This window comes from Hypomesus nipponensis, chromosome 9, assembly GCF_054491055.1.
Source record: "Hypomesus nipponensis isolate SF chromosome 9, ASM5449105v1, whole genome shotgun sequence".
NCBI classification, from domain to species: domain Eukaryota; kingdom Metazoa; phylum Chordata; class Actinopteri; order Osmeriformes; family Osmeridae; genus Hypomesus; species Hypomesus nipponensis.
The window spans coordinates 4,297,501-4,313,360 of NC_140369.1; the positions used below are offsets into that span (position 1 = coordinate 4,297,501).

Here is a 15,860-nt window from a genome sequence, read left to right on the forward strand (position 1 = left end):
TTGAATGTGTTCTCATCAGTATGCAGTGGGATATCACCAGCTAAGACCCATTACTGGGCTTTCCATCTGTTGTGGATTACACAGAGGGCAGAAACAGCAACTAGAACCAACCACAAACTCTGTTGGTCCACTCAGAACCATCTGGAATCAGCCAGGACCAACCTCAAACACTAACAACAACCCAGAAGTAGTCCGAACCCCAATGGAATCGCTCAGAACCATCCAGAACTGATGGTGTCCCATCTAGTAACCACCCATTCCCAAATAGAACCATCTACAGTTTTTTATTACTATTATCTATTCCCCCTTATGTTCAGTTATCTCTCACCATGAGAATCAGCCTGAGGCACATTGATGACAGATTAGCTGTCTCCCCTGGTTCCACCCCCGGGGCTCGTGAGGTCATCACCGTGGTTGGATGGGTGAGCGGTACAGGCCGGTGCCGGGTCTTGAACCCGGGTGTGAGGGAGGACACGTGTTGAGGCGTCAGCTGGCTAGCAGTCCGGGACTCGGCCTGTGGATTCGGCCTGTGTTTGTGAGTTCACACAGCCTGTGTTGGAGGACAGCAGCACATGTCGCACTCCCCCACACCCCTTCAAAAGACACACATGATCAGAACACACACACACCATCAGAGCACACACACATGATTAGAGACCGCACATACACACACGTGTTCAGAGCATACACACACACCTCTTATGGATGAAAGTCCACAGAAAATCTTCTGGATTCAACATGCAGCCTAGCAGAGAAACACTTCAGACAACAGCTGGTTCTACAACTAAACTCTTCTCTTTCCGTCTCACCTCCTCCTCTCCATCTCTCCATCTCTCCTGCTCTCTCTCTCTCTCTCTCTCTCTCTCTCTCTTTCTGCTCCATATGCCAGGCAGCAGGTGGGGTTGGTAATCATTTTGTGTGTGAGTGCTGCTTGGAAACCTGCCAACATTGGTCTGCTACGCACACAGCGTCGCTCAGGACTGAAACCTGATCTGTCAGTCTCACCGGTGCCCGAGCAAGATGGAGAGATGGAGGAGAGAGCGAGAGAAAGACAGAAAAGAGAAAGAGGAGGTTGACGGAGAAACAGAATGAGCAAGATTAAAGAGAGAGAGAGAGAAAGAGCAAGGGTGTGTGAGAGAAAGACAGAAAAAGAGAAAAACAGAGAGGATGCGTCTCTAAAGTACTCTGTACTCCATGCAGACCTCCCGTCCAATAGAACAAGAATCACCGGTCAGGTTCAGTAGAGCTGTGAGCGTCAGATCGCCCAGCTGCACTGGCCTGGCCACAGGCAGGGGGAACTTTAACACCTCCCTGGTTTGAAGCTTGTTGTTGTTCTTTGTGTGGCTGGCAGCCTTCAGTCAGAAGGAGAAGAGAGCTGCCAACTTTTGAGCTGTGTTTTCTTTCCTTCTGCTTCTGTTTCTAACACACAATCACCTCAAACTGGGCTCAGTGCACTTCCCTGGCTCCACCTGGGGTAGCACTGCTGACTAAACTACAGAGCACTGACTAGTAGATACCATAAAAGCTTGTGATTTGATATAAAGTACCTGTAGAGCTGGAGGATGGAGGGAGGGAGAGTGTTTATGGAATTGAAGGTAGTGACAAAGAGAAAGTGATTATGAAAGAGGGAGGTCAAGGCAGAAAGAGAGGGATGGAAGGAAAGAGAGAGGGGGATGGAGAGGGGAGGACGGAAAATGCTGAAAGGCTTTATCAAGGGCAACACTACTGTAATTGTTTGACCAGTAACTAGTCTGGGCAACAGTCTCTCTTGATTAAATGTAATTTAATTACTTCATTGACATGATAAGAAATAATTGTACTATTGGCTAAGCAAGCTTATACAATGTAAACAATGAATAAATAAGAACACCAGGATGTAAGGAGATTGAAATGGCAAACAGACAGAAGAGAATCTTTCCACTGTTACAGCATGCATGGTTCCCCTGGCTTCTCCTGAGGTGAGGTTGGTTCTCTCTCTCTCTCTCTCTCTCGCTCTCGCTCTCTCTCTCTCTTTCTCTCTCAACCCCACCGTTTTCTCTCTGTCTTGATCTCCCCTCTACCCCTCCCTCTCCTGGTATATTTCTCCCTCATCCTCACCTCTCTCTCCCTTTCCCCCACCTCCCTATGTTCTCTCTCCCTCTCTCTGTATTAGTATTCTGTGTCTCTCTCTCCCTCTTCCACTCCCTGGCTTGCAGAGGATGAAAGGTGGGAGAGCCCTGGGCTTGGGACAAGGCTAGTGACTGATAATGAGAATAAAGATAGCTCTCATTTGATAGATTACAGTTGATGCCTCTCTTTTTCCCCGCTCCCATTTGGTTCTCATTCTCGTTTCCTGTCTCCCCCCCCCCCCCCTCTTTCTGCCTTCTCTCCCTCCCCTCTCCCCCCCCCCCCCCCCCCCCCCCCCTCCCCCGTGTCTCTTTGAACTCGCTCTACTCTCAGCACCAGTCCTGCTTTATTTCTGGTTCTGTTGTGTTCAGGTTTCAGAGACTGCTGATTTCTCTGGTAGCAGGTTCTTCCCCCTCATCCGTCTGCTTGACCCACAACTGTTTCTGTCCACCACACACACACACACACACACACACACACACACACACAGTGTGTACCATCCTGTCTCTGCTTCGACCTGTCTACAGTCAAATATGCTTTAATACGCCAGGCGTTTCCCTGATGTAACTTCATCCTTGACTTCTGCCAGGAGATCAATAACCTCAGCTAATATCAGATATCTAGTAATGATCACACAGACGGGAGCACATTGGGAGGGAAGATCCTTCCTCTAACAACAGTAGGGGTATTGACGAGGTGGGGGGGGGGGGGGGGTGTAGGATTTAGAGGTGCAGTGTAATTGATGATTCGGTGTTTGTATACTACTGTGCTGCATAGCGGATTATTGAGTTGGGAGAGAGCTGAAGGGAAGGTTTCTCTTGTGTCTGTTTACTATTTCAATCTCATTACATCCTGGTGTTCTTATTTATTAATTGTTTTTAAGTTACGTAAGCTTGATTTGCCAATAGTTTAATCATTTCTTATCAGGCCAATAAAGCATTTAAATTAAATGGAAACATAGAGACTGTTGCCCAGTCTAGTGACTGGTCAAACAATTACAGGAGGGTTGCCCTTGATAAAGCCTTTCAGCATTTTACACCCCCTCTCTCGCACTTCCTCCCCCTCTTTAACCCTCCATCACCCCCTCTCTCCCTCCACCCCTCTCTATCTTCCTCCATCCTTCTCTGTCCCTCTATTGGATAATAATCTCACAGACTCCATTTCACGTGGATGTGTTTGTGTGTATTTTCATGTGGTTGTTTATTTACAAGTGTTTTCCTACAAGTGTTTTCCTATGAGCTTTAGGTGTTTGTGTGCATTTACCTGTGTGTGAATGTTTACCTGTGTGTGTGTGTGTGTGTATGCAGACACGGACTACATCAGTGAAGAGGAGGAGCGGAAGGTGGAGAAGATGCTGTCCTTCCTGACGGAGGAGTCCCAACAGGCTGCAGCCAGCACCGCTGTAAGTACACCATCCTAAACACCACCCTGAACACCACCCTGAACACCACCCTGAACACCACCCTGAACACCACCATGAACACCACCCTGAACACCACCATGAACACCACCATGAACACCACCCTGAACACCACCCTGAACACCACCATGAACACCACCCTGAACACCACCATGAACACCACCCTGAACACCACCCTGAACACCACCATGAACACCACCCTGAACACCACCATGAACACCACCCTGAACACCACCCCTGAACACCACCCTGAACACCCCCCTGAACACCACCCATGAACACCACCCTGAACACCACCCCTGAACACCACCCTTAACACCCCCCTGAACACCACCCATGAACACCACCATGAACACCCCCCTGAACACCACCCATGAACACCACCGTGAACACCACCCCGAACACCACCCCTGAACACCACCCATGAACACCACCCTGAACCCCACCACGCCAGTACCAGTGTACGAGGACGTAGGTGGAGGAGTGAGCCGTGGTCTTCGGCCCTGGCCTGATAATGACATCAGATAACTGGGTCATTATCACACCCCGCAGAAGCCTGATAACGACCCATTCATCTGAACCAGGTGTGTTGGAGCAGGGAAACATCTAAAACATGCAGGAGAGTAGACACAGAGTCTACTGGAGTAGAATGGTTGTGAAACCGTTGTGGTTGACTACAGAATGAGTCCACTACTGTATTATTAGTAGACTGGTGTATACTTACTGATGGGTATCCTGGCTTGCCCCCAGAGGAGAGAAGGCCTGTGATCCTGGGTGTGAAACGTGATCAGATCTTCAGGGTATATAGGTTCCCTGGTGTGTGTGTGTCTCTTCCTGGCTCCTCTAGACAGGAGTAATAATAGAAAAAACATCTCCTCCTCCTCTTCCTCCTGCTGTTGCAGCATGATCTCATCATGCCTCTCCTTTTTCTACACCTCGCTACAGAGACAGCCTCTGGCCTGATGAAAGCCACCGCTGGTAAAACCCTCTATTGCCTGTCCTCCCGTACCAGAAAACCCCCCCGCCCCCCCCCCCCCCCCCCCCCCGGCCTTGTCTCCGTCAGAGACACTCCCCGCCCGCCTCCCCGCTCGTCTGACCCCGCCTTCCCGCTCGTCTGACCCCGCCCCCGGCGGCCCCCGGAGACCCCGCCCAGCGTGCCGCTGAGCACCGGCCCCAGGATGAGTGAGCTTGGTGTGGGTGGAAACCTGAGCGCCGCAGGCTCTAAATAGGACGGGCGGAGGGGACGGGATGCGTCCGGGGAACCAGAGAGGAGGATTGATTTTTCCCTGCTCTCCTTCTCAAGGTCTCCTACTCTCCTTCAGGGGGAACGAGGGAGGGATGTTTCTGACCGATGCTATTTTTTACTACGTCTACGTTTTTTGGACCTTTGCCTTTGTTCGTCACAGGTAACAAATAGCTTGTTTTTTTGGGGGGGAAGTAAAAAAAAAAAAAAACTGCTACCAGGTTATAGATTTTAAAATAAATCGTACATTTTCAGCCAGTTATAGAATTACATATGAGGAGATGTGCATATGTAACAGTTGTGGTCTTGCAAGTTCCGTCAGAGGTATACAGGCCACTGTCCGCTCCCATGGGGAGTCAAACTCACCACCTCTGACTTCCCAAGCGCTTCGATGACGCGGGTGGCCTGTTACATACTTGAGGAGTGAGTTTCACCACACACCGGCTACACATACTCTAAGACTGCAGTTTGAACCATAATCATGATAATCCTCTTGAAGACAACCATGCCCTCATGAAACTACCAAAAATACAATATGCAAATGCTATTCTTGTTTTCATGCCACCAACCGTGCCAAACGTACAGAGAAAAAAAGGAAGAAACAAAATCGTATTGTCAGCGTTGGAAAACGATACGGCGTTTTCCTTTTGTCCTTGTAGAATGCACAAACCTTGTGGACGTGTTGCTGCCAGTCCAACCAGGAAGAACGTGTTGGGAGATTTTCAATTTTCAATTCTTCAAGCTCCTCGTTTTAGTATGTGTCACAGCCCGGCGAGGAGGAGGGGGGGGGGGGTCTTATCAGACCTATATTTAGGCTGAGATGGTCCATTTGAAGACGAGATCACAGCAGCCTTCTGATCCATCTAAGAATAACATAATTGTTCATTTTACCCGCACACTGACAACTAAAATGTGCTTTGAAGGGAATTTTCTTTTCCTTCTAAATTTCGAGGCATAAATACATTCTGACTAGCCTGGCTCTGCCCTCCCACGTACTTCCGCTCAATTTGGATTTTGCTTCTGTACTAGGTCTGGCCATTCGGTACGTAGGTCAGATTTTTCAGGTTGATTTTCTACTGGCGAATCAACGAACAGAGGGAGTGGCTGAGAACGATGACGTTGATGTCGTGCGCTAGTTTGTGTTGTAGTTCCGTAATGGCGGCGGAGAAAGATGCGAGTGAAGCCATTCGGTCCGTTGTGGCAACACTGCCGAATATCTATAAGCTAAAGCCGGAGCAAGAACAAGTTTTGCTGAGTTTTGTTGGTGGCCGTGATGTTGTGGCCCTCCTCCCCGGGAACAGTTTGATTTTCCAGCTACGGCAGCTAGCTCTGTTACAGTAGTGGTGAAGGAATTGGCTAAGGCAAATACTAGTGATTGGTTATGGCAGATCAGAGTGGCTCTGGGAAGATCCAATAGTTTTAAACTTCAACAGAGGACCCGCCTACAAGGAAGTCAACGCTTGTCAATGGAGCGAGGCCAGACCCTCTGTACAAATGAAATGTACGGAAGTCTGGTTAGGACCAGGCTACATTCCCCTTGCTAATCTGAATTGTAATGTAGCCTACTACTAAGGCTGTCTTCCTCATTGAACCAATCAGGCATCTTTCTTTTCTGGGAGGAAAACTTGTAGCTAACAAACTCATCAGAATCAGAAAGGGATTTATTCGCCATGAAAGTTTGCACAGACAAGGAATTTGCTTTGGCAGGAAGGTGCATACAATAAACATATAGGAATCTTAAGTTTAAATATGTGGTCTAACTATACTAAGGGTACATAAACTAGCAATACTAAGTGGAATAAAATTACAATAAAATATAAGTTACCAATTTACAATATAAAATACAAATATTACAGGACTTGAATGTAGTGCAAAATGCAAATAGTTTTAAGACATTAAGTCATTAAAGTCAGTGTGAACTATTTGCCTTGTTGAGGAGGCCAACAGTGGAAGGGAAGAAACTGTTTGTGTGGCGTGAGGTTTTGGTCCTTATGGACCGCAGCCTTCTGCCGGAGGGGAGTGACTGAAACTATCCGAAAATATTTGAAAATACAATCAAAAATATTTAACACATACCTAGACTAGCTTAGTAAACGTTGTTGGAATGTATTTTGTTTACTGTACATTAACGACGTGAATTCACTTAGTTGGCTAGTCTTGCTATCTTGAGTAGGCTACAGTCTAGTTCTAGCTCTCGCTAAAGTTAGGCTATTAGACTAGCTGGAACATTATTTCACAAATAATAATAATTAGTTGGCCATCAACATCACAAACATTACATTGCGAATATAAATTTTTACAAAAATAGAACTAACTATGTGTTAGATAGCTACCTAGTTAGATAAATGTATGTTTTTTCTTATCTATCTATCTGGAGGATGGTATCCCCTGCCCTGTTTGTCACCGTCAGGCTGAGCGAGGAGAAGGTACTCCACTCGCTGTTTTTCTTTCAGTTGTCATGACTTCGTGAGTGATTGACGTCCTCTCACTGTTCAGTGGCTCCTCCTCCAATCTGAGAGCAGCAGAAAAAACGTTTGTTTGAGTTCCGTGAAGCCTCAGCTCAGCAGATTCATATTATTGCGATTTCTGCGAATGTCGATATTCCATCAAATTCTGAAGCAGCGGCGGCAATGATTTTGTAGCGGCGGCAAACAGGTTCTGTGTGATCTGAAAAGGGTTCTCAACTGAGTCTTCATGTGAAGGTTGTTCTGTTGTATGCTATATGGCACATCTGAATGTGAGGTTTGTGTGTTAAGTGTGTCAGTACACTCTTAGAAAGTGGGTCTTTAGTTCTTAACCTGAAAAAGGAAGGTGATGTGATAAATGAATGAAGTGAATACTGGCCTTATTCCCAGTGAAGTTGTTCTGTGTTAGAAGTGAGAGAGAGAGAGAGACCCAGACACCCAGACACAGGGCAGACAGGTAGAGAGATCCTCCGAGACAAGAGTGAGAGTGAGTGAGGTGAAGAGAGGGGAGGGGCAAGGAAAGAATGGGGGGTAAGGGAGAGAGAGGGGGGGGGATAGAGAGGGGGAGAGAGAGAGATCCCCCCCAGACACAGAGACTTTCAGAGAGAAAGAAAGAGAGACTTTCAGACAGGGAGGTAGACAATGGATGCCTGACTCTCCCAGTGTTTATTAAATCACCATCCTGTTTGAAAACCTGTCGGACTGCTTAGGCGCTACCAGCTACAGCTATATCTTTGTGTTTCTCTTTTTCCACACTCACACAGACACACACACTCACAGAAACACACACTCACATACTCACACACACACACGTCACCTACATTTTGTTTATTCATGTTAGCCAAGAACAACAGCTTGTGATGTCTAGGCAACCAGGCACACATCCTAACGATTTTCCTTGAAATGGGAGAGAGAGCCTGGTGTGTGGGCAGAGGACAGGACGGGGGGTAGAGAGAGAGAGAGCGAGAGGAGGATGAAAGAGAGAGAGGCAGATGGAGGGGGCAGACAGAAAGAGAGAGCCAATATGAGAAAGGCAGAAAGGGGGCCAAAAAGGAAGGGAGTAGAGATAATTATGGAGAAATTTAGGCAGAGAGAGAGAGGGTGGCCTCGAGAGATAGAAGAGAGAGAGGGAGAGGGAGAGAGTTAGTGAGTTGCAGAGAGAGAAAGAGGAGAGAGAGAGAGTGAGTCTCAGAGAGAGAGAGAGTGAGTCTCAGAGAGAGAGAGAGAGGAGAGAGGAGAAAGAGAGAGAACCTACCGAGGGAGATGCACGCTAAAGTGGTGTCTGATTTCCAGTAATTGTTTCTGCCGAGCCTGACCTTTCTGTGTTCCACCCTGCAAAGACAAACACAACTCTCCTCGATCAGCTACCCCCCCCTTCTGTCAGAGCTGTTCCATCAGCATACCCCCCCCCCCCGCGCACACAGCTGCCACTGCACCAGCACTGGTATAGAGTGATGCTGCATTTATCCATCTGTATCTCCTGTTGTAACTTTAGCCAGTCTTCAGGTTAGGATAACCTTAGCTATATGCTAGGGTGACCTGCCCGTGGCTCATTCTCACCCCAGCCAAGCCGTGGGCATGAGCGCTTCTCAGTCTCACCGTGACATTATTCATAACAAGCTTTGAACTGCACGCATTGCTGGAAACAACCACAATCACACGTCTCTCTGTGCTCCTCTACTCTGGCCTGAAGGGACCTGCAATTAATCTCTCCTCAGAAACACCGTCACCTTTCTGCTCCATCCATCCCTGCAATCCTGCCAGAGCTCCCACTCACCTGGAGGTTTTGCGGACTTGAAAGGAAGTGTTTCTGTCGCCCGGGGCGATGGGAGACTGCTGCTCTGAATGGATATTAGCATGGTGTTCTCCAGCAGCTAAGAGACAGGCAGAGAGATGGTAGGAAGAGCACCGAGGACCCAGTAGGAGCAAAGCACTGGGATCTGCTGCAGGAATATCAAGCTTTGTAGAAACTGTTTTCACTTTGTACCCTGCTCCTGCTCCCTGTCTCTCCGTTCACCAGGGCAAGCACACTGAAACACACACACACTCACACAGTCAGCTTTAGCATGGACTGTGTGTGTGTGTGTGTGTGTTTTTGACCCATTGCCACCCCCTGTTGTGTTAAATACCACGCTGCCACCTTTCAGTGTCCCCAGGCTTAGACAAAGGTTACCTGTCAGGTTCGGCCCTAGTTCAAACGCACTCACACACACTCACACACACAATAATACACGTACACACACAATAACACACTTACACACACACAAGAACACACCGGATCCTCTCTCCGAGGCAGACTGTGGCTCAGGCGGTTACCTCAGGCGGTGGAACGAGAGGAAGAGACTGAGAGGAAGAAAAAGAGAGAAGTGAAGGAGGAAGACAGTGGGATTTTTTTGGGTGACATCCACTAGTAACAATTCTTAAAAATAGATGATGTTTGACATGGTCAGTGGCAGCTCAGGATCTTGTCCATTTTCCGAGCTCAGTCCTTCTGTAAAGGAGGTGACAGGGCAGAGCAGAGAGCAGAAGATGCTGTTGGAATGCTAGCAGGATCTGCTGTCAGACTGACTTGGCATCCTCCACCCTCTGGTGGACAAGGATATTTCGGTCACCAGCAACTCATTGCCAGAACCAATCACCCGGCCCATGGCTTCAAAGACCCCTGCCCTCCCCCCCCCTCCCTCCCTCCCTCCCTCCTCCCGCCGTATGCCATAGCGACACACAGCGACTGACCCGACAGCGATGCTCTCCTGTGATGTCATTGGCTATTCCGGGGGGTTCAGAACCCAGGTCTGCCGAGACCGATGCCCGTCTTGCTGTAGGGGTTGCTATGGGAACCGAGCCTTGATCTACAGTGTGATAGCCCCCCTGCTGCAGAGGTGGTTTGGGTCCAGGTGGCCGTGTGCAGAAATGTAGACCTCTCGGTCTCATCGGTGGATCCACAGGGCATTGAGATGTGATGGTGTGAAGGTGTGAAGAATGGAAGACAGAGAGAGAGAGAGAGAGAGAGAGAGAGAGAGAGAGACAGAGAGAGACAGAGAGAGAGAGAGAGAGACAGAGAGAGAGAGAGAGAGAGAGACAGACAGAGAGACAGACAGAGAGAGAGACAGAGAGAGAGACAGAGACAGAGAGAGAGAGAGAGACAGAGATGGAGACAGGGGGAGGGGGAGGGGGAGGGAGAGGGAGAGGGAGAGGGAGAGGGAGAGGGAGAGGGAGAGGGGGAGGGGGAGGGGGAGAGGGAGAGGGAGAGGGAGGGGGAGGGGGAGGGGGAGGGGGAGGGGGAGAGAGAGAGAGCCTACCGAGGGAGATGCACGGATGGAGGTGGATGGATGGAGTTTGGGTCAAGGGCAGGCGACTGGTCGTACTGGTGGATGCTGAGCGTGAGAATGAGAGTGGATGAGACAAGTGTGAGTGGTGCCCTTCACCTCTGGTGGTGCCGCTCCACACAGAAACAATATCCCCTCTGAGGAGTAGATGTCCTCAGGAAGGACGCCCTGATAGATGGGAGGGGACGGGAGGGGGGGGGGATAGTAGAAAGAAAGAAAAACAAAGTAATGTAGTTAGGAGAGACCAGAGGAGATGAAGACAGAGAGAAAATAAGATGTGGAGCGTTACTTGAAAACACATCTATTCTACAAAGCTATGTAAAAGATCTGCTTGTTTTCCTGGTGCAGGAAAACAAGAAAATGGCAGTTCAGTGAGCAACGTAAGCCTTTTACTCTGAGCTTCAAATCAAGCCTCTGGAAACTTTGTGTATTTGTGGTTTAGATTTGCAGCATTACTGTCAGTCAGAAGGATTATGGTTACAGTTCCGTCCATCCGTGTGTGTGTACAGTCTGTGTAGTGTGTGTAGTGTGTGGTGTGTGTGGTGTGTCCCCACTGGGGATTTCCAGGCTCCACAGTAGGGAGTGTGTAGTGTGTGTGTGTGTAGTGTGTGTGTATTCACCAGACCCTGTCAGCCTCCTGTCAGACAGAGCTTTCATCTTCTTTTAACCATGAAAACTGCAAGAAGACTCAATTTATACTGCCTAGCTCTTCCCCCCCATGCCCTCCCCTCTCCCCTTGAAGTGATACTGAAAAGGGTTCAAACATCCTCAGAGGTCAGATGATCTCACACCTGGGAACAGCCTGTTACAGTGCTTGGGCAGGAGTACCTGACCAGGTAACTAAACTCATTTCGATACGCTTCTCTTATGCCGCCCTCGCATACCCCTCCACCCTGTCCCTCTACAGTCACATGACCTGCCTGTGAGAAGCAGGCCTTGGCAGGTGACCGTCTGTGCCAGTCACATGACCTGCCTGTGAGCAGGCCTTGGCAGGTGACCGTCATTGGGTTAGAGAGCCTCTCCGGTCGAACCCTTTGACTGCTGGTGTGTTTCCGCGCGAGGGAACAGTCAGAATAGGTGATTAACGTTCCACAGTGGGTGCCTTGATGCTCCGTTTAGATAAGGTAGCGCCGCCCGTGGACCTGTGCCTTTGCGGTACAGTCATGGGTAAACTAACAAAAATGTTACGCCTCAACGCCACAAAAGAGGACAAACTCAACAGTATCTGCCCACGGAAAATCCCACGTCACATTTGAAAAATGCTTGAAAGGTAACGCAAGTGGCTAGCTCTTAGTGTGCGCGCGCGCGTATGGAGCCGCTCCACGGTGGTGTTCTAAGTATAGGTAAATTGCTGTGTTTTGATGAAGGGGGTCCTTGTTGGGGTGTTGATGAGATGACAGCTACATGCTGCGGTCCCCGAGGAAAGAGGGATGGAGGGATGACACGCTGAAGGAAATGAGAAGTCACAGAGCGATGGAGGGAGTAGAATGAAGGGATAGAGGATTAGTGGAGGGGAAGGGAGAAAGGTTGGCGGTGAACAAATAGAATATTGGATTGATGGAGATGGTTGATGGAGGGACGGAGTAATTGAGTGGAGGCGTGGATGAATTCAGTTATGAAGAAAGAGGGATGGAGTTGGAGAGAGAGGGTGGAACGCATTAACGAAAGAGGAATGGAGAGGCGTGGGACAGAGAGATTGAAGGAGAGGAGTGTGTTAGGAGAGGAGATGGAGGGACAGAGAATAGAGGAAGACTGTCTGAAGAAGAGTTCAAATAGAGGAGAGCAGAGAAGGAGTGTGTTAGGAGAGGGGAAGGATAGACGGATCAAAGCAGAACAGAGGCTGGTTAAACCTATAGCTGTGCTTCAATATACTGGCTGTCTTCCAAACTGATTACTGTCTAACATCTGTGTGTGTGTGTGTGTGTGTGTGTGTGTTCCTTCCAGCCAACCAGTGAGGAGGACTTGTGTCCAATCTGCTATGCCCACTCCATCTCTGCCATCTTCAGACCGTGCTCTCACAAGTCCTGCAAGTAAGTTTCTTCTCCTGCTCCACCTCCTGCTCCACCTCCTGCTCCACCTCCTGCTCCACCTCCTGCTCCACCCCCTCATCCACCTCCTGCTCCACCTCCTGCTCCACCCCCTCATCCACCTCCTGCTCCACCTCCTCCTCCACCCCCTCCTCCACCCCCTCATCCACCTCCTCATCCACCCCCTCATCCACCTCCTCATCCACCCCCTCCTCCCTCCTCTCGGGTGGATCTGAATCCACCTCATTCAAATCCTAAAGCACCTGCTCCTATGACCTCTCACACCAGACAGCATAAATGACTGTAACTCCGACAGCAACTCTGACTGCCTGTATCAGCTACACCATCCAGGAGTAGCTTTCCTCCGGTGATACACCTCTGAAACCAAAGCCCAAACGGTTATTTGACGGACAGGTGGAGGCGGAGTCCTTGATTGGTTGATTAGCCCAGCTGGAGCCCAGCTGGAGGATGGTGTAGTTTTGGATGACTCAGCGCTCCAGAAACCGCTGAGTCGGGTCAGATAAAACCAATCGCACCCCTCTGCCTCAGACCTTGAGAGAATAAGCATTTGTTCTGTGATGAAGTACTCGCGAGGTGCACTTCATAAATCTTCCCCCGTATGCCGTTCTGTCAGCAGGGTGGGGTTCTACTCTGTTTTTATGGTGCTTGTGTCTCGTGTGTACCCAGGGCCTGCATCAACCAGCACCTGATGAACAACAAGGACTGCTTCTTCTGCAAGGCCACCATCACTGGGGTGGATGACTACAGCAAGCCTGCTGGGTCCTAACACACCCCTCCTCTAGCCTTACACGCACACACGCACACACAGGCACAGCCACGTACACATGCCTGTGCACACACACGCTCACAGGTACAGAGCATCATGACACACGTCAAAGACCCAGGTCACACACCCGCTCTCTCCTCTCTCTCTGTCTTTCCCCACACACACACACACACACACACACACACTCACTCACTCACTCACTCACACACACACACACACACACACACACACACACACACACACACTGGCATGATTCCCGTGGGGTGTGTGCCAGGACTGTGTGTATATCGACCGAAAGACTTTTCCATCGTATGTTTGCATATGATCCAAAAAACACTCTCCAGGACTCCCCTCTTTCTTCTCTTTGAGTCCTCGTCTCCTTGTCTCCTTGTGTACTCGTGTCCTCGTCTCCTCAGCCCTACGTCCCATGGACTGGCAGCGTCCACAAGTCCTGCAGCAGCTAGAGAAGTTCAGGTGTAGGACACCCAGGTGACATGTGACAGTGAAGGATGTCTGAGGAAATCATTATTTATCAATAAATATAATAACATCCTCTGTGGGACTGACATGTCTGGGAGTCACACTCACACACATACACACACACACACTGCCACACATACACACACTGCCACACACACACACGGACACACACTCACACACTGACACACACACACAGGTACGTTCAGGTGTGAAGATATCCAAACCTTGGAGATGACGGAGGACGCCATTTTCTGTGTTCAGGCTGCCCCCATCTGGCTCGTCCTTGATGGCAAAACAAATGCACCTGTCAGCGGAGATGAACCTGAGTTGCAGCTCGCCTGTATGCTTCCTGTCTGTGTCCTGGGCCCTCACAACGTTCCCTCGTCCGTCTCCTTCGCTGCACTCCTCAGACACAAGGAGGGGTAGCACCAGACGCGCTCAGAGAAACACACAGGCTCCAACGGGTTCTCCAGTCTTCCCTGAGGGAGAACCCCCTTAGTTACCTGCTTTTTGGTTCCAAACACAGTAGAACTTCCTTCACGTCTCCAGACGTTAATGGTTATACCTACAGACGGCAGGAGGAACGAGCACCGCTTTAGACAAGACTGTTCTGCACTGATGAATGCTCCGACGTCACACACCAAATATCTCAATGTTTTTTGTATTTCACTTTGTAACAGAAGAGGGAGGATCTGAAGCAGATTAGGGTGGAGGGGAGGACAGAGGCAAGGGCAAACGGTGAGAAAAGGCTGGGAGAGATGGGGTGGGGGAGGGAGGCTCAGGCAGATGGGAGGGGGGAGAGGGAGGTAGGGAGGGAGGTGTAAGTAGGTTAATGGTTGGCCTCCAGGGGCTTCATGACACAGTGAGAATTTGGGGCACGCATAAATATGTCGTCATTTTCATGTTTATAAGTTACCATCAGTATTTGTGAGAGAGAGTGTGTGTAAGTGTGTGTGTGTCTTCTAAAGGGGCAGGGGTGTGTTGCTGGTGTGTTGCTGGTGTGTTGCAGATACAGTATATTTAATGGAACTTTGGTTTAGGCTTCTGCAGTGCTGGTAAAGGGAGATCAAGGTTGTTTAAGCAATATTACAGACTGTTGATGTGATTCAGTTTTTCTTTGGTTTTTAGTTCTTCTTTGTGAGTGAGAGTGCATATTGATGGTGTAGCTGCATTAAATGATTTACCCTAAGCTGAAAGACTGCTTGTGTTTTCTCTTATGGAGAGTGGAAATTGGAGTGGAGACCAAAGAAAGACAAGCGAGTAAAAGAGAGACGGAGAAAAAAAACAAAAATAACTGATAAACAAATGAAAGAGAAAAAATTAGAAAAGCTGGGAGCAAAATAACTAGTGACATGAGATATGTAGATAGAGATGAGAGCAGAATGAGAGAGATGGAGGGGGGAGAGAGGGGGAGAGGGGGGGAGAGACCTACTGAGACTCCACAGTGCTGTCAGTTTAATGTGAGGGGAGAGAGAGAGGGGAGGGTTCAGTTCATCCAGCAGCAGAGAGCTGGAGGTGACTGTGTTTCCAGAGATGGTGGAACTCAGCTGCCCCTGAAGTAACAGAAAGGAAGCTGGACGACCATTACAGCTGGAGGTTTTCTTGATACTGTAAAAAAAAAAACAATAATTATTCAACTGTAGTAAACTTATTTTGTACTTGCAGTAGGCTGTATGGGTTCAACCTGTTTGTCAAACATGCATGGGGGTGTCTGGCAATTCATTGTTCTTAGAATAGTTCCTCTTTTTAAAAATTGTATTTATTTCAAGGGGACATCAATGTTTGAAAGGAAAGTGGTCTATGATGAACGGTCGGTCAGTCAGAGGTTTCTGTGTGAAGTCTGCTTGATTTAATGTACAATATCTCCCCTTTCTTGGCTAGATGGGCCTGGAACGTTGCTAGGTTACTATCGCGGATACTGGCATTGATCCTGAATAGGTAATTCATGGAGAACTAGCGCCATCTAGTGGCTTGTATACACATGCGAACACAGGCCTAAACTAAAA

At 49.0% G+C, this 15,860-nt stretch overlaps 1 protein-coding gene across 1 annotated transcript in view; it reads left to right on the plus strand.

The window, feature by feature from the left end:
* The window catches only part of rnf123 (ring finger protein 123), an 85,601-nt gene extending 70,558 nt beyond the window's left edge, over nt 1-15,043 (plus strand). The window contains 3 exon segments of the mRNA XM_084703968.1: nt 3,414-3,508; nt 12,505-12,590; nt 13,275-15,043. Of these exon segments, the coding sequence (XP_084560094.1) occupies nt 3,414-3,508; nt 12,505-12,590; nt 13,275-13,374 (281 nt within the window). The 3' untranslated portion in view covers nt 13,375-15,043.
* Nucleotides 15,044-15,860: the final 817 nt, after the last annotated feature.